Genomic DNA, 19,579 nt, shown 5'->3' on the forward strand with positions numbered 1-19,579 from the left:
CATATAAAGGTGATATTATTTTTTTCTAGCTTGCGACAAAAGGTTGTTTAAAGAATATCATTTTGTTATGTCTTTGTCTTCCCAGAAAGTTGGCTGTGATTTCATACTCGGGTCTGATAAGAAGATGGATATCTGTGGGGTTTGTGGAGGACAAAATGTATCCTGCCAACACCATCACAATATCTACACTACAAAGTACCCGGCTTCTGGTAATTGTCATCCTGCACTCAGATTAATAAGGGCACAGGTCCCACTACTGGCCCAGACATCAGGGATAGAACAGAGATATGTCGCTTACAGAAGCTGATTTATAACGCTGAGTAAAATAGGTCCCAGTCTAATCCATCCACTCGAGCAGACAGTTTTAGTGGTGTAGTGCATGTCTAATTCTTGAGTATGGCTTCATTCCCATTACAGTTATTGAGAGAAACACATCCTGTCTGTAAAGCTGAGGATTAGATATTCTGTGATAGTTTGGTGTTGGTCTAATTAGGGTTGCACGATGCATCGAAATATCGATACTAATGAGCGCTAGCACTGTCTTCAATGCCGGCGCCGCCGCTCATTAGTGAAGCGCCGGCCGCATCACACACTTGTCAGGAGCAGGGCAGTGGCTGTATTACACAGCTGCAGCCCCCGCTCTAATGGCTGAGATCAGACAAAATTCTGATCTCTGCCGCTATTCCCCTGAATGCTGCGATCAAAACTGACCACAGCATACAAGGGGAAAATTAGAAGCGGGATGCCCCTCGGGATTCCCTGTGACACGATCGAGGGGCATACCATATATGGGCAAACAGCCCAAGGTCCATTGAAGGACCCCAGGGCTGTCTGACCATATTTTCTGTTGTTAGGGCATACTTGGGTATGTCCTAACAACTGCCTGTGTACTATCAGTACACAGGCTAATGTACTGGCATATAGATAGATGCCAGTACATTAAAGTTTAAAAGTAAAAAAGTTAAAAATAAAGTAATGTTAAATAATAAAATAAAAAAATTCACCCAATATTTGCAATAAACATTAAAAATAAAGTCTCTACATAAAATCAGGCACAATAGAAGAAAGTTGGCACCACTCTTTGTTTCCACAGTATGGAACAGGTATGTAGATGCAAATGGAGTCAGGATTTCCTGGTCAAACAAACTTCGGGTGGTGCTCAGCATGAAAAGAGACAGTCTTGCAATATCATGTAGGTCAGAAAAATGAAAATGCGGTACTCACCCATTTGTATTTCTTCTGAACTTTAATATAACATCTTGGCAAAGATAAAAAGCGTTACAGGGAGGACAGCAAGTTGTAGGTTACAGCCTGTTTTGCGCTAGAGACCACGCTGTCAAAATTAGTAGACTCTTTTTTTAAAATCCTGGATAACCATATGGGAATATAGAGTCTCAAAACCCTCCTCTATGAGCCACTAAAGTGGAGTGGAGAGCCACTAAATATCAGCAGATCCTCTTCCCTATCTACGTATTATATGGACGGCCATTCATTTGAACATTCCACCATGTAATACCACATTTCTCGTGAAGCTTCAGCTTTTCCTGTGGGAATGTCCGGCTGGCTTTTATTATGAGACAACCCCTTTAATCGATTAAAATGCATTTTACGGATTTGTAATTCGATTATTTTATGTCTTAAATCGTATAGTAATATAAATAAGTTAATTTACTACATGTTACTCTGTGCAGATTCTTGCTTGGCAACAATCATTGTTAAATGGAAGAGATCCAAAGTAAACTTACAGGTATACCTGTGTAAAGAAACGTGGCTGGTCATTGTAGACTGGAAACAGCTGAGAACAATCCGATTCCTTCCCTGTGTTAGTAAATGGAATTCTTTCCATTCATGTTCCAATATACACAAGTCACTGTGTATGGAGCGGTTCTTTATTTTATGAACCCCTGCACCCTGGTGGTGTCTGCCCACGGAAATCTTTTCAGTTTCTCCGGTCAGTAAAATGACAAGCCTCAGGGGAGAGGATAATGTTTCATCTAGGTAAAATGCTTCTGACGTTCTGGCAGAACTCACCTTTCCTCATAACTGTCATTTTTAGGGCTCTTTGGATACAATGAAGTGACCATGATCCCTGCGGGTGCCACTAACATTAGGGTGACAGACAAGAGCAATAATTATCTGGGTAAGTACAGAGTGTGAGAGAATGCTTCATGTATGTGGATGTCCAAGGACAAAGGCAATGTCTACTACACAACCTAACTACCGCCCATTTGTTACATTAGTATCGAGGTGTGCTTTTAAAATTACACACATACCAAATATTTTCTAATGCGGACCATAAACGACCTAATGTGTAAATAGTCACTGCTAGAAATCGTTTGGGTTTTTTTAACAGTATTTTTGTTGGGGTAAAGACTCATTAAATCATAAACCCAAGCACATTCATTATAATGAAATACAATAAAGACATATCAGACTTATTCAATCTGTCTGCTCACATTTTATTTCTCCAACAAGTCCTGTTTTATTCCTTTCTCCAACCAGTCCTTTTTTATTCCTTTCTCCAACAAGTCCTGTTTATTCATTTCTCCAACAAGTCCTGTTTATTAATTTCTCCAACAAGTCCTGTTTATTCATTTCTCCAACAAGTCCTGTTTATGCATTTCTCCAATAAGTCCTGTTTATTAATTTCTCCAACAAGTCCTGTTTATTCATTTCTCCAACAAGTCATGTTTATTCATTTCTCCAACAAGTCCTGTTTATTCATTTCTACAACAAGTCCTGTTTATTCATTTTAGTTACGTGGTCTATATTTCTACATGCATGCTAACAAAAATGTGTATATGTTATTTTATATGTAAAATGGGTGTCATTGGTTTTCTACTACCATTTCATGCCTATGTCTTAGATGAAGACATGATGGATTTGAAAGACAGTCACATGAAAGTATCTACACAGATACTGTATATTATTGGTTTTATAGGTTATATTAATGGTTAATTATGTTATTATGGTCGTTCCCCGTAGCAGCAGAGCTGATTCACAAATAAACCTGCTGGGAATTATAGAAGGACTGCAGACTACAGGCTGCTGCCTGACTTTGAGGCCAACTATAGAGATTTAGAAATTTCCTACAGGCGCCTGTATCATTGGTAATAACTAATGCTAATGTAACCATTCTGATAAAAAACACTCTACTAGGGAATTGTTATTTAAAGTGGGACTGATTTCCGGACTGGAGTTCCATTTTAGATTGCATTTAACACGTAGAACATAGTTCTAGATTTTAAAAATAAAAATGTCAAAGCTTGTTTAATACTCTGTGACCCAGTCCCTCTTTTGCCAGGCTTGGTGGCGTTCTCTCTTAGACAACACCCAGTTGAGATTGGATGACCCCCTTATACTAGCTGATGTTTTTTTTTTTGCATAGCTGCAGGTAAAATTAAGTATTACATAGCACCCATTGAAACCAATTTGTGTCCAATGTTTTGTACTGGTGTCAGACCCGAGAGCTGCACTAGACCAGGCACTGGCTAATAAATTGGGGTCTAGATCAGCACCTTTATGGTTTCAATATGCCCTAATGGATCGGACATGAACAAGGTGTTTGCCAGATTATTTAACACTTTTAATGCAGTCTGCATTATGTGACCAGAACAGTTTCTTTCTCTTACAAATAGCATCCCGTTTACAAGATGGATATAAACAATTTTCTGACTACATGTCAGTGCACCTTATTAAATATTGTAACTAAAAGTTCTGCTGTTTACTAATCTACTTTTTGTATTAATCTCTCCTTTCCGTCAGTAAATGGAGACACTTAATATTTACATTCAGAGACTGGGAACCCATATCCATCTTGTTCAAATGTTCAGAGAGCTTTAAAATGATGAGAAATGAATACACAACATGTAATATAAGGTTGCATCACTTTTTTTTATATAATGTTTAAGATTTAGTTACATGAAACCGGTAAACCTTCTATATAATATTCAGCCCCATTAAGGATCTGTTTAGCCAATGAGGCATATAGGAAAGTTACTCGGGGGAAATTTATTAAGACTGGCGTTTCGTACCGAAGTCTTAAGGAAAAGAATGTTGGAATAAGATGCGTCACATTTGTTAAGAGGCGAACTCTTTTTAATAAATATGTTTCTTCTTTTAGCCAAAAGTGTGTCACAATTGTGGCGCAACGACCATGGCCGTGCCCCATCCACTCCTCCCTTCCCATCGGACATACTGTAAAATAAAATAATAAGTATACCCGCCACTCCTCTTCTCCCGTCCCCTCAGGCTCCCTCAGCATGTTGCGGCTTATGCAAGGTCCTGATGCCGCCCTACTTCAGGACCTTGCATGAGCCACAGCATGCTAAGGGAATTTAAGGGCACCGGGTGGGGAGAAGAGGAGCGGTGAGGTAAACATTCATATATATTTTTATTTTATTTAATTGTCTGATGCGTGTGGGCGATAATCTGATCGGGAGGATCAGATGACACCAGTTTTGTGGCGTAAATTATTTTGAAAAAATGGCGGGATGCTGTGGCCTTGCTGTCTTTTGCGACTTTTCTACATACAGAAAACTGGTGTAGAAAGGTTGATCAATTCTCCCCACTCAATATACTGCAATCGATGGTAACTGTTTTCTTGAGTATATGGTCAATCATTGAGTTGGGAAACACATTGGCATATTACAAAGTATTGTTGCAATGAGGTTTGACTATAATATTTCCCCTGGAGCATTTTAACTACTTCAATTACGCACTGACAGCACAATAATTACAATTTCAAGTGAAGATGGGTGTAATGGTATGTCTGTGGAAGAGGAGATCTTGACACTGCTGTAAATCCTAGAGAATTAGATTGTCATAACATGCCTCTTTAAGTTATTTACAACTGGCTCTTTCATCTACATTTCAACATGGGCCTCATTATTTTATTCCAATGTAGAACACATAGTTTTATCTAAGGTATATGTCATGGAAAAAGAATGACGTACTTTCCCAAAATAATCAAGGAAAGCTTGTGTATAATCTGAGCTGAAATATCTCATTAGTAGGCATTTCAGAGCCCTCCGGCTTTTACTTAAACATATTCTTATCTATTCATTGGATTCACTAGACCGACAGGTAACATCTTGCCCAAGAATCAGCCGAAAAGAGGCAGACCTGATTTATCCAGCCTCTTACTATATCTTCTCATGCTATATTTTACCTCGGGAATGAGATCTGTTTTTCTGCCTTCATATGTGTTGAATGCTATGTATGGAAACAGGAGTGTCCCTAGTTATGTATAAGACAACTTGTCAATCATCAGATGTACATCTCAGTCATTGCCTCATCACTGGCACCATGTTGCACTGGAATTTCTCCAATCCCCCCCCCCCCCCCACACACACACACACACACACACATACATTACAGATATGGAAACATTTTGCTTCATAGCTCTGAAGATTTATGTTGAGCTTTGAGCTCGTATTATTATTTATGGGAATTTACACATGTCCATAATTAATATTTCAAATATACCTAAGATTAGAATAATCAGTTTCTAGATAATTTATGTTGAGCTACAAAATATGTGGGCTCATAATAACAATATGATTATTAAAGTATAAGTGTGTGTGGCCAAATCAGATAAAACTCCAACTGCTAGATTTCATAGATCTGTATTGGTTAATGGAAATTTTCATCTAGTTTTTTATTGCAAGGCAAAAAATATTTCAGCTGTGTAAATTTAAATTGTAAAAATAAATATTTTGTCATAATCTGTGATGATATATGGCTAGAAAAGGATGAATAAATTCATTAGGCTTCTTTCACATCAGCGTCTGGGCTGCGTTCCGACATTCCGTTGGAGCTTTTCGTCGGAACGGAGCCCTGACGGACACAAACGGAAATTCCATCAGCATTGATTTCAATGGTGACGGATCCGGTGCCAATGGTTTCTGATTCTGTCAGTTGTGCAAGGGTTCCGCCGTTTTGACGGAATCAATACCGTAGTCCGTTTGTGTCAGTCAGAGCTCCGTTCCAATGGAAAGCTCAGACGGAACGTCGGAACAGAGCCCTGACGCATATGTGAACTATCACTCTGTCACCAGATTATAAGTGCCCTATCTCCTACATAATCTGATCGGTGCTGTAATGTACATAGATAACAGCAGTGGTTTTTATTTTGAAAAACGATCATTTTTGAGCAAGTTATGAGCTAGTTTAGATTTATGCTAATTCGTTTCTTAATGACCAACTGGGCGTGTTTTTACTTTTGACTAACTGGGGGTTGTACAGAGGAGTGTATGATGCTGACCAATCAGTGACTAATCAGTGACCAATCAGCATCATGCACTTCTCATTGTTCCAGCCCATTGTTGCAGTGTGATTGTGCTGTGAAAGAAGCTGGGCTGGAATAATGAGAAGTACACGATGCTGATTGGTCACTGATTGGTCAGCGTCATACACTTCTCGGCACAACGCCCAGTTTGTAAAAAGTAAAAACACGCCCAGTTGTCTATTAAGAAACTAATTAGCATAAATCTAAAATTGTTCATAACTTGCTAAAAAATGATAGTTTTTCAAAATAAAAACCACAGCTGTTATCTACATTACAGCGCCAATCAGATTATGTAGGAGATAGGGAACTTTTAATCTGGTGACACAGCCTCTTTAAGCAGGTGTAGTGTATTAAGTGCCTAACCTTTTGTGGGTCTTTGTTCATTTATCTGCTTGCCTACTGAATGGGCAGCTGTTCCAAGTGCAGAGATTGGGCTGTGCCATGTGCTCTGAGCCTATCAGATGTCTTTTCACTTCTGCACCTCCTCGACTCTCACAGCATGCAGTCTCAGAGACACAATGAAGGAGAGAAGCTGCAGCAACATGCGTCATGAATGACAGTCCGGTTGCTAGGAATACACTACCACCCCATACTTTTTATTATGTCTTTGCTAGGCGACATATTCCTAGTAACCAGTCCGTCTCAGGTTTTTAGGTCTACAGCTCAAGAGACAGAAGGCACTTTGATATTATATATATATATATATATATATATATATCTCTCTCTATATATATATATATATATATATATATATAGCAAACAAGAAAGCAGCAGCACTCACACAGAATCGATCAGGTGCCCAGCAAAACGTCCCGATCCTCGGACGTGTAGTAGTATATAAAGAAAGAAAATTTGTAGCACTCCAATGTGAAAAAAGTGGTGGTTTATTCAATCCAAGAACAACAGCAACGTTTCAATCCTACAATAGGATCTTTATCAAGCCAGGCTTGATAAAGATCCTATTGTAGGATTGAAACGTTGCTGCTGTTCTTGGATTGAATAAACCACCACTTTTTTCACATTGGAGTGCTGCAAATTTTCTTTCTTTATATATATATATATATATATATATATATATATATATAGGAATTCAAAAAATAGGCAGCACTCCACAGCATAGTAGTCAAAAAAGTAAAAAAAAGTTTATTCACCCATATGTAAGGTTGCTACGTTTCAGTCCCAATCCGGACCTTTCTCTGCTTGAGAAAGGTCGGATTGGGACTGAAACGTAGCAACCTTACATATGGGTGAATAAACGTTTCTCACTTTTTTGACTACTATGCTGTGGAGTGCTGCCTATTTTTTGAATTCCTAAATTTGGGCTATTGGTCGTGGTCTGGAGGCTTGCACACACGAAACCCCTGATAGAGGTGATTTTTCAAGATTTGTGGTGCGGTTCTTCTTTGTATTTCCTATATATATATATATATATATATATATATATATATATATATATATATATATATATATATATATATATATATATATATCTTGCTGCTTTTTAACTATAATCCTTTTCTGGTTTCACTTTAACTTATTTTATGGGTCAGAGCCATGGGTACTTTTCATAATCCCCACAAAACCATTGTTTCCTGCCAGAGCTCCACTGTCAATTGTGTTGTAGTGTTATGGTGTAATGGCCACAAACTATGAATTTGGCAATATTGGCCAACAATCTAGTGTGTACAGGGACAGCCCAACATTCCCCTTACATCTGCTGTCAGGGGAAAGAATTAAACAAGCTTTGCCAGCAGAAATGTTTTGGGGCCCCCGTTTGTAATTGAGGTGGCAAAAACGTTACTTTGGTTAGAAAACTCACCTATGGTCTTATCTTATATCTTCAGCCTCTGTCCGGGCTGCCATTCGGTTACATGACCCCCGCTCTGACTAAAGTTCACATCCTGTTTTTACTGTACGTGTGACTAGCACGTTTTGACATAAAAAAAACAGTGTCAAAACGTTTACCACAGTATGTACATTGATTTGTATGGTCAGGACGATTGCCCTAATGGTGTAGTTTGTGCATACGTTTCGTGTGCTTACGCTCTATCCTTTTTTTTTTCCATGCCCTGAAAAGCGTAGTCTGCTACGCTTTTCAGTACTTTTCTAAAACGTATACCGCACTTATGTTTTTATTTGTATTAAAATCAATGGCAATATATGGACGACGTATGCAATATTAAACCCTACGTTTGCATACGTAAAACGTATATGTTTTTGTCACCATATATGGAAAATTTTGACTTTATAAAGTTTGATTTAGCTCAAAAACAAAAAAAGTATACGTTTTTAGACGAACGGACACAGACGTATAAAAACCTATGCGATGTATACATTAAAAACGTATACATCGCCGTATACCACAAACGTGTGCACAAAACGAGGTGTACACTAAGCCTAAGTGAATTTTACAGCGTCTGCTGTTGTGATTCATTCCTATGAGACTCACCTCGCGGGTCTCATAAGAATGAATGAAGGAGACTGACTTTCTGTTGACACAGCAAACGCTGTGAGATTCAGTTAGAACGGCAGCCCGGAACAAAGGCTGAAGATACAAGATAATACCATAGGTTTCTAACCAAAGTAATGTTTATGCCACTTCAATTACAAAAGGGGACTCAAAACATTTCTGCTGGGAGTGCATCTTTCATTTAAATGGCCGGCATGTAATACCACATTTCCTCTGCAGTAGTCGCTGTAGGGGATATGTATGGCCAGATGTAGCTTCCACCCAGCAATAACAGCTGATCACAGGGTGTTTCTGAAGCTTGAACTGCGGCGATCAATTGATTGCTTGGCCGGCTTCAATGTAAAGAAGTGTTGTCATGATGAGACAGCGCCTTCAAACTGACAACACACTATCGACACAGCTCGGTAATTTTAGGATTGTGTTTGTCTTTCTAAATGTTTCGTTTGTTTGTCTTTGGCTCTTGATTAGGAAATTTCTTTAATCTTTATGAGAAAACTTGGCAAAAGCATGAAGCTGCATGCAAAAAAAAATAAAACCATTACAAAACCACAGTAGAAAGAAAGTTTCAAAATTGTATTTTTTGTTTGCTCTCCGACAGTATTGTATCTGGGATTTATGTGCAGGGGATGGAAATATAAGTTTCCTAGATTTTATTTTTGAGGTGCGGCTGGCACCGCATGTAAATGCTACAACACATAAAGTGTTCCTATTACTATTCTGTGTTAATAAACAAGTGAATAAATATCCTGAGACCAAAGGTTTCTATGTAGCAGTTCCTTGGCAGCGGAAGGATAAAAATAAATCTATTTCAGATAGCTGCTTGTTAGTGTTCTCTAGAGAGCTGGTTAAATCGAGCATCTTCTTCATCCAACATTCTGGCATTAAAGGCATTATAAAACACAATGCCGATTCTGCAGACATGTTCAGACCATGAAGTTTGCTTTTTATTTGTCTGGTTTCATTATATCTTAATATATTACTTAATGATTGGTTATAAAATATGATGCTGCATTTACGTTCATTAGTATTAGCACCTATAAATTACAGTAACTAGTAAAATGAAGAAATGCTGCTCTGCCCAGCACTTTGTGGAGCCAGACATCATCTTATGTCGGGTTATTAAGTAAGCTGTGGAACGTGTGTTGTGTAATCTAACTCTTGTTATTTTGCGCTCTCACTTTACACAACTTTCCTTTTTTTTTTTTTTTTACAGCCTTGAGAAATCGAAATTACCATTATGTCATCAATGGCAACTGGGCTATAGGTTATCCTGGAGTTTTCAATGTGGCAGGAACTAAGATCCAGTACAAGCGCTCTGCTGATAATCTGGAAAGTTTTGAGGCTTCAGGACCAACTGATGAGGATTTGCATGTCATGGTTAGTTGTGTTTTATTTTGTTTTGTTACATTTTCCTTTGTTTTACTAGGAACAGCAGTATAATATATCCAATTAACTTAAGGCCTTATTTACATGGCATCTGTTTTATACAGAGATTCAATAGGGCATGCATAGAAGTGCATGGCAACTTAAAGGGGTTGTCCACGCAAAGACAACTGATTACCTATCCACAGGATAGGTCATCAGTAAATGATTGGTGGGGGTCCAACCCCCACAGCGATCAGCTGCCTCCGGGTGCCGGATGTTATGAAAGGTACTCAGTAGTTGGAGCCGGAAGTAGTTGGCTCTGACTACTGCATAGCGGCCATGCTGCAAGCAGCTGATCGGTGCGGGGTCCAGGTGACAGAGCCCCACCTATCATATACTGATGACCTATCCTGCGTGGACAACCCCTTTAACTGCACCTCCAGTTGCTTTCAATTTCATCCAAAGGCATATGAAGGTTTTTTCTGTCTAATTCCAGACGAATTAGACAGAAAAAAAATTGTAGCATGCTACATCACAATGCTTCTAAAGGAGGGATATCTTCATAAAAATGGCACTCAACAGGACTTCAGGCGCCACAGTACAGTGACTGTGCTGTGTTCATAAGGCTGAAGGTCACATGCTCAGACGTGAATCCGCTGCAAAATCCGCATTTGTTACATGTGGATATTGCTGTGAATCTGCCGTGACATGTAGGGCATGCTGCGCATTTGGTAAACCACAGCATGCCCTAACATCCCTGCATATTTTTTTCTATCATGTGTGAAATAGTGTTTTATAAACCTTATTTACTAGAACTTAACCGTACTTTGTTGCAGGTTTTTGGGGTGCGATCCGAATAGAAAATCTGCAACAAATCTACCATATCTGAATGCGGGATTATGCATCAGGGCAATTAAAATTCATGAGAATTAAAATGGATACAAACACACTCCAAATATGTTACATTTTTTCTTAAATATATCAAACAGATGTAAGGTCTTAGACTATGTTCACATCTGCGTCGGGTCTTTCTGTTCTTCTGCTCCGTCAGAGAAGCAGAACAAGAGAAAACCAGAAGCGACGGTTCCGTTGCATCGCGGACACCACCGGCATGTGATGGAACACATTGACTTTAATGTATCTTGTTGGCTTTTCGTCAAGGTTTCTGTGATTTTACCGGAAACAAAAGCGCAGCATTCTGTGATACTGATTCTGGTGATTTCGGACAGATCTTCGACGGAGGCCCCTAACGGGGCAGAGGTGAACAAAGCCTTAGATGGAAGGTAGATACAGAAATATATACTGTATGTACAAGTATTCACTCTCTCTCTCATCAACTTCCAACTTGTGCTGTAGTAGTAGATCAGTAACTTCTGCCCAAAAATATCATGTTTGACATCAGTCAGTCATACAGATTAAAAGAGTTGCAAAAAACTACCACATGTTGGATCACAGTATCTAAAAATCTTTCCTAATGAATCCCCTTATACAATTTTGGCATAAACTGTGCATTAAATGTGCAGTGTCTGAAATAGTAATAACCATGTTATCAAAATTGTCAGCTGATAGTCACAGCAAACAGAAACAAAGACCCAAATTCAAGCAGAACTTCACATATCATAATAATCCATTATGTACAATAATGTTTCCAGGCAACCGACACTCAAAAATAACACCAGTATTTGATAATCCCTTCTAGACATCTGCTCTCAAATCTGGAATCAAAATTGGAATAAAAAGTGTAGCAGCTCATCTAATATCCTGTTAAGAGATGTGTCTTGGTCTATTAAGTGAAGCTAAAAGCTGGACTGGCTACCTAAGCTGATAAAAAGTCTGCCCGTCAGCACTTGAGTGAACCATAATTAATTGCTACATGTATTATATCTACAGGGTGGGCCTTAGGAGTGTGCAGCCTTTGTGGTTGCACAGGACGCATCAGCCATTCAAGTTCAAGGGGGCACCACCAATGGCCTGGCACTTGAGGCTTGTAATCACCAATCAATATTAATCGTGTTCCAGTATTATTTAGACATTGCATGGAGCTGGTATTTGGTCACTATGTTAGTTTTTTTGAGTACCGTATGGGGTATTTACCTAGGTATTGTATGGCACTTCTAGTTAGCCACTGTAAAGTATATAATATTTAGACAACTGTATGGAAGTGTTATTTGGGTATCCTCTTGTATGAAACTGATAATTAGGCATGGCATGGTATAGTTATTTGTACACTGTATGACAGTACACTATATTGGGAGGTGGGAAATAACAGAAGATACTGCCCAGGACACCATCCAATATTAGACTAGCCCTGAACAGGTGAACAGCTGGAGAAATTTGCAGTACAAAAATAAAATTTCATATAAAAAAAGGGTTATCTTTAACAACATTTTATCACAAGACATGCTTGGTTATATTTTGCAAGCTCACAGAATCCGTCTTGAGAATGGATCATTGTCATTCTTACGGTATTCAGGAGACTGGCATGTAGTCATTATTAAAGGAATTATCTGGGTTGTGATTTTTTTTTTGTAATGGCTGGAAATGAATTAAATAAGCAAAAAAAGTTATATTTTCCTATATTTGCCCCCGGGGATCCAGCGAGGGTGGTGCTTCAGCAGAACTCCCGGTGGTTGTTTACAAGCACGTAGCATGTAACTGCTGCAGCCAAGAAATGTATTTCCGGCATAATGCCAGAGATACAACACATGACGGCTGAGCCCCACTGACATGTGGACATAGTCGTTATAAAGCTTGAGGACATATTAGTTGTCCTCAAGCTTTTGTTTGCATAATTAAAGGGGTTTTCACACATATACATGTGTGATCACTGGGGGTCCAACCGCTGGGAACCCCAGCCATGAGGAGAATGGGGGACCGAAAGTCCCTTCGAAGAGCTCAATAAGAATGAATTGCTGGTGCACATGCTCGAACAGTTCTCCATTAATTTCTATGGAGCTGCTGGAGACAGCAGTCCTGGAAATCCCATAGAAATTAATGGAACACTGACTGAGCATGCAAACCTGCGCTCCATTTTAATGAAGCACTTCGGGGGAGATTTGGTCCCCCCCCTTCTTATCGCTGGGGGACCCAGCAGTCAGACCCCCCTGCGATTACACATGTATCCCCTATCCTGTGGATAGGGGATACATGTGTTTTGTGGAGATAAGCTATTCAGAAATCTAGAATTCTTGGCGACCATCCTTATGGTAACTATTTCCTGTTGTTACAAGAAATAGCAAGGGAAGTAACAGATATTGCAAAGAAATTGCTAAATATGGGGATTACAGCAGATTTTGTCATTTCTTTTACTTTAGCTGTGTGATCAATGTGTGATTTTGCATTAATTTATACGTGTTTGTTCATTGGATGAAATTTTTCTTTAGGCTTATAATATATTTCTACCCCTAGGTCCTCTTCACAGAGCAGAATTCAGGCATAGAATATGAATATTGGCTTCCCAAGAATTACTATATTAAACACCAGAGAGACCGCAGCTCCTTACAAGAAACTGTGGAAACAGCCCTATCACCAACACTGCCTCCTACCACTCCAAGTCCAGCGACAACAGTTCACAATGGTGAGCACAGCCTTACCGCGCTATCTCTTCTTACAGTAAATAATTTAAAGGGAAAAAAACTGGCCCTTACTTTTACTCAAATATGCAATTTGCATATTTTTCCCAGAGTGTATTGCCCAAAGTCTTCCTGTGTGTGCTGCTGGCTCTCCCTAAGGAGGGTCAGTCCATTTATTAGGATATAACTTTGTGAGTGGGCATGAACCTTCTGCCTAATAGTGTAATATTTATTTCATTATGAATTGATGTTAAACCTGTTCTCTGCTAAAAGTTTTCAATATAAACAGCTAGCGTACTCTTGATGTCATTGACATTGCTGTTTGGAATAACAGTTTATGATGTAGGTTAATGGTCCATGCACTAGAGGACACCATGTAGAAACTGACCATAGCTGATTATGAAGCTGAAGCAGCTGTAAAAGCTTTGACGGACTCTGCCGCTACTTCAGAGCCTTTTAAGAGACACAAAATCATTAGATGTGGATTGACTGGAAGTAACAGCTGTATGTGCTGGTTCCCTTCTTGCCTCCATAATAGAAATCACAGGGTGTATCTTGATACAGCTGTCCGATGTGGAGGGTTTCATTCTATCATCTTGCTTCCTTTTTAGATGTACAACATTCCAAAACATCTTTCATTAAACTAATGAAATACTGTACTCACACACAACATATCTGAACATATACAGATGTTGCTGCTCTTAGCAGCGTGTACAAAGCTACAATGTGTTTTGATCAACATGAATGTAACTGATACTTACAGTGCATACACACAGAAGTGGACATTAAAAACACTACCCACTCCTCAGCTGTGGTGCCCAAGAAAAACTCTCATGGACAAACTTGATGACCTTAACAATAGAGTTTGAGTGCTACAGGTGCACAAATGCACTTATAAAATGCCCATGCACAGTTTAAAAAGTAAGTACTATGCTGCTGTTAAAACCAATTTTGGGAGGGCTGTGTACTGTTCTGGCATCCAGATGAAGAGGACATTTGGGAAGTGTACTGTAGGGTACTGTCAGTTCGTTAGTTAGACTGACAGGGCTATTCTCACAATTCGCCTCCAAAAGGTTATTTTCATCCTGATGCCTAGCACAACAAACACCATTCCAAACTCGCTACTTTAACCCTAAGGCTGGGTTCACACGACCTATTTTCAGGCGTAAACGAGGCGTATTAAGCCTCGATTTATGCCTGAAAATACGGCTACAATACATCAGCAAACATCTGCCCATTCATTTGAATGTGTTTGCCGACGTATTGTGCCGACGACCTGTCATTTACGCGTCGTCGTTTGACAGCTGTCAAACGACGACGCATAAAATGACTGCCTCGGCAAAGAAGTGCAGGACACTTCTTTGCAACGTAATTTGAGCCGTTTTTTTTTTCTTTATCAAAGATTTTTATTTTGAAAATATAAAAATATAACATAGCATACACATTGTTTCATAAATTTGCAAAACTTTGCACGCAGTGCAATATAATAACTTCAATATCGCATAAAAATTACAGAAACATAGAAACAGCAGTAGGAGGTAGCCTCCCAACCAGCAGATATAGGCTAAATAAGAGATGCAATGAGAATAACAGTACCATGTGTGCAGCGGAATTAGTGCAATATTTAGGGAAACCAGTCCCCACAATTGGTTAAGAATTGTCACATACAGGTGCACATTAAAACTTAGACTTACACAGACACAAGACAACAAAGGGAAACACATACGAACATAGCACACAAAAGTTGGCTATATAAGCGCTTCAAAAGAGGCCATCCAGCCAGAGAGGTAGATCAGTACCACTCCGGAATCCAGACCACACTGCCCAAGTGCGGACAAAGAGCTCAGATTTGCCCCGATCAGCGGACATCAACTCCTCCATCCTCATAATGACAAGGGATCACCGTTCTTGCTGCGGTCAAAAAATGCAGAAAGACACCCTTTTTGAGGTGTGGGAGTGATCCAGGAACCATGGAAAGTAAGCCAATGGAGGCCGAAGTCTGAACCTCAGTATGAAAAAGTTTGTTACCAAGATCAAAATTTTTTTCCCAAAAGGGACGGTGCTTGGGACAGTCCCACCAAATGTGCAGCATAGTTCCAGGAGCCTCCCCACACCTCCAATAATCATCAGATACATTAGGAAATATCCTATGCAGCAAGGCATTTGAGCCGTTTTTCATTGAAGTCAATGAAGAACAGTTCAAGATTACGTGCGTCAAAGACGCCTCGCAAAATGCGAGGAGAAGCTTTTACGTCTGAAACAACGCAGCTGCACATACCCTTAAAGGAAATACCATAGATGTACCTAGCTAAAGTCATGACAGGAACACTTTAAGAGAAAGCATTCTGTTTAGGATTTCCATAACTACACTCCCCAACATTGAAATTGCAACACCAAGAAGGGCAAGCCATAATGTTATGCAAATCGAGGAAGTAGCAGGTGTCGCTATGATATGCAAATCATCACATTTTCAAGCACCTAGCTCCAATCTGTGGCATGTGGGAGAGGCATAAAATCCAGATTGAAAGCAAAGTTTTTTTTAGCCACATGAAACCTCAAAAATCAGATCAAGTGGTGTGGGATGATTGTCTGATGCCTCCTGTTTGTCGACGTGATAGTTATCGCCAAACTGAGAGGGACAAAATCCTTGAACTGAGAGACCTTGGTTTATCATTCCGGTAGATCGCTACGCGCCAAGGCCGAGATGTCAGCGCTGTTCAATGTTGTGTGTCCTGGAGTTTGCAAGAACAGCACCGAACGGGAATGACAGCAAGAGGTGCGTGGAGGCAAACCTCTGCACGGATGTATCGTCTGATTGGAAGAATGCCGCATAGTGATTCATTCTGTACGCAAGTGAAATTGGACGTCGCACCCAAGCCTAAGGTGATAACCACTGTCGACACAAACCATCAGAAGGCATTTGCACATCATTGGTCTTTTAGCCAGACATCTAGCTACAGGTTTACTGCACGCCACCACTCTCAAAGGCTATCATGGGTGCAGAGCAAGACGGCAATGGAGGCTGAAATGGAGGTCTATCCTCTTCAGTGATGAGTCCCGCTTTTGTCTCGGATGTAATGATAGCCGGAGATTGGTCTGGAGACCACGTGGGCAATGCCATGAAGAGGCCTTCACAAGGGAACGTCACACCGGTCCTACTCCCGGGATTATGGTGTGGGGTGGCATAATGTACGGTAGCCGGACCGCTCTAATCTTCATTTCAAGTACACTAACAGCTCAGTGTTACATTGATTTGGTTGTGGAACCAGTGGTACGGCCATTTCTCCAAAGTGTCTCCGTAGACATTTTTCGACAGGACAATGCCAGGCCACATGTTGCTCGTGCTACTGTGAGCAGCCTGCGTGGCCTAAACGTGCTACCCTGGCCTGCAGCATCTCCGGACTTGTCTTCTATCGAGCACATCTGGCACTGCATTGGTCAGCAAGCCAATCTTGATGATTTGCGTGCCCAAGTGCATTCAGCGTGGCATCACATTCCTCAGGCAACCATTAATAACCTCATTGATAGCATGCAAGGAGTGTAAGTGTGTTTATTTCTGCATGTGGCTCTCATACTCGATACTGAATAAATGAAGATGTTTTTAAATATTTTGTTTCCTTTTTTTTATCATTTGAATATTTTGCATATCATTAACATGTCTATTGAGCCTGTGATTTCCACAACTCCAAAACTTTTCCATTTTGGTGTTGCAATTTCAATGTTGAGGAGTTTATGCTGGCAATTTCTGAGAATATTGCCAAAGATCCAATGATATTAGGATAATTATGATTTCTATTTTTCCATAATTCCAGTTTTACGGCAGACGGCACAGAAGAAATGGCCACCCCAGGCACGGCATGAAAGAGACAACATAGAGCTGAACAGGATTATTGACTCTAAAAGAGATGGTAAACAGAAAGCACTTGTTTTTCTTTAGTGATGTTACTAATCTTATATCTAAGGGGGGAAAAACTGTTCAGTGGTGAGCAAGTCAGTAAGGCAGATTCACTATTTAAAATGCACCAGAATCCTGGAAAATATGCTGTACGCCATATTTATTAATTGACAAGCGAGCAGCGTGGAGAAGCTGAGAAGGGGCGTGGTTTAGCAGATATAGGTGTGGCCTAAAATGCAACGCTGTGCACCAAAATTGCACCGAAAAAAACTAAGCCAACTAAGAATTGATATAAGAAAGAGAAGTGTCTAACATGTCAAGCTAGATGCGCTAAATTTATCATACACGACTATGATAAATTTTTCCCATTTTCTGACTGCCTTGTCTAAGTTTACACATTAGAAGCTTACCTAATGTTAATGTGCACACCTCAATGAAACATGCTGTACGTACCTTTGATAACCTATGTCAGGAGACGAAGTACAGATACATGTGGCACATGGAAGATGCTAATGCTAATTTTTTGCACGTTTCTTTTTCAGATGCCCCAGTGACCCCAGGTAGTTACTTTTTGCCCTTGCTGTACAGCCATGACCATACTTCTCCACTTCTCTGCCCTGCTCTATTCTAGAGTGTATATTCACTTACAGGGAGTGTGTGAGACCCACGCTAGCTAATAGCACAATTCCAGACACACAAGTCGATGTAGCGGAGTACTTGCTCATAGACGTTCTATTAAGCCCGTACTCCGCTACATTGATTTCCGGAAAAAGCCGAACAAAAACTAAGCGGCTGGGCGCTCACACGAGCACTTCTGCCACTTCGTTTTAGCGATTGGTGGGGATCACAGTGCTCGAACCCCCACCAATTAAAACTTCTGACATGTCACTATGACATGTCAGAAGTTTGTTGAACGTTATATTACCCTTTAATATTTTAATTAAAATTGATATACTGCTATATTTACTTTACTTATAAATTCTGGTTAAATTGGGAGGGCCAAGACGACCTCATACAGATGGGTCCCTACACTAAACATTATACCTGTACAGTAGGAACCAGTTTTATTCCTCCTCCTCCTCCTCCTCCTCCTCATTTTGACTCAATTTTTGCAAAATGACAGTTTTACTGCTTTTCGCAGCAGAAAGCGTATTTTGAACAAGACATGTGAACCCAGCTTTAGGAGGCAAATAGGTCATTCAAATATAGTATAAAGTCGGTGTATTTTATAGTTTATAGGTTCCACTTGTGAAGAGGTAAACTTGCCCTTTAAGCAAAAATCGATTGAGTATATTTGTGTCACACTTGCCCTTAACCTGACTTAAACTTCTAAATATCTGTATTAAGACAGCTACTACCAGCTATATGTTATTCCAGGAACAAAGGAATACATTTCACCTTTGCTATTTAGGGTTAGTATAACATATTAGTCACGTTTTCACTTAGCATAAAACTAATTATTATTATTTTAATTTAAATGTACAACTTGTTTTTATGATTCCATATTGAATTTGTGGGTGTAAAGTTCTGCCCTGTTCTCCTTACATGAACTCAGCCCTCAGATTGCCTCTGCATGGGATGGGCTTCATAACAGGGCAGCTGATACCTGTTCGTATCACTCTGGGTGTGAATGCCTTTAAGACTGTTCTTGTAGTCCCACCCAGCCAAGAAGACATTGTTCTCTAAACCCACATAAGATTAGGATTTTCTGGATTCCTCAAACTGTGATAAATAACCGTGAGGAAAGTGTGAGTTTTGCTAGTATCTTAGAATCTCCTGAAATACATTTTGGAAATTGAAAGCCTTGATTTTTACCATAAAAATTGTGGTCTGTCTGCCACCGTTGTGTGTTTGTCTCATGAGAACTTTAACATAATTTGACATTATTATTGTTGCATCCGAGGTGGATGGGTGTCGTGCAGTACTATTGCCAAAAGAGCAAAAATCCCTGAAAGGAACGGCGGTCAAGCATTTGCACTATCGCTCCA

At 39.8% G+C, this 19,579-nt stretch overlaps 1 protein-coding gene across 1 annotated transcript in view; it reads left to right on the forward strand.

Annotated features, from left to right (window-relative positions):
* Positions 1 to 19,579, forward strand: part of LOC142748132 (ADAMTS-like protein 5) — a 58,712-nt gene that overhangs the window by 21,953 nt on the left and 17,180 nt on the right. The window contains exons 7-11 of the mRNA XM_075855260.1: positions 86 to 209; positions 2,057 to 2,140; positions 9,973 to 10,136; positions 13,533 to 13,701; positions 17,509 to 17,604. Of these exons, the coding sequence (XP_075711375.1) occupies positions 86 to 209; positions 2,057 to 2,140; positions 9,973 to 10,136; positions 13,533 to 13,701; positions 17,509 to 17,604 (637 nt within the window). The remainder of the gene's footprint in view (positions 1 to 85; positions 210 to 2,056; positions 2,141 to 9,972; positions 10,137 to 13,532; positions 13,702 to 17,508; positions 17,605 to 19,579) is intronic.

The sequence above is a fragment of the Rhinoderma darwinii genome, chromosome 3 (assembly GCF_050947455.1).
Source record: "Rhinoderma darwinii isolate aRhiDar2 chromosome 3, aRhiDar2.hap1, whole genome shotgun sequence".
NCBI lineage: Eukaryota > Metazoa > Chordata > Amphibia > Anura > Rhinodermatidae > Rhinoderma > Rhinoderma darwinii.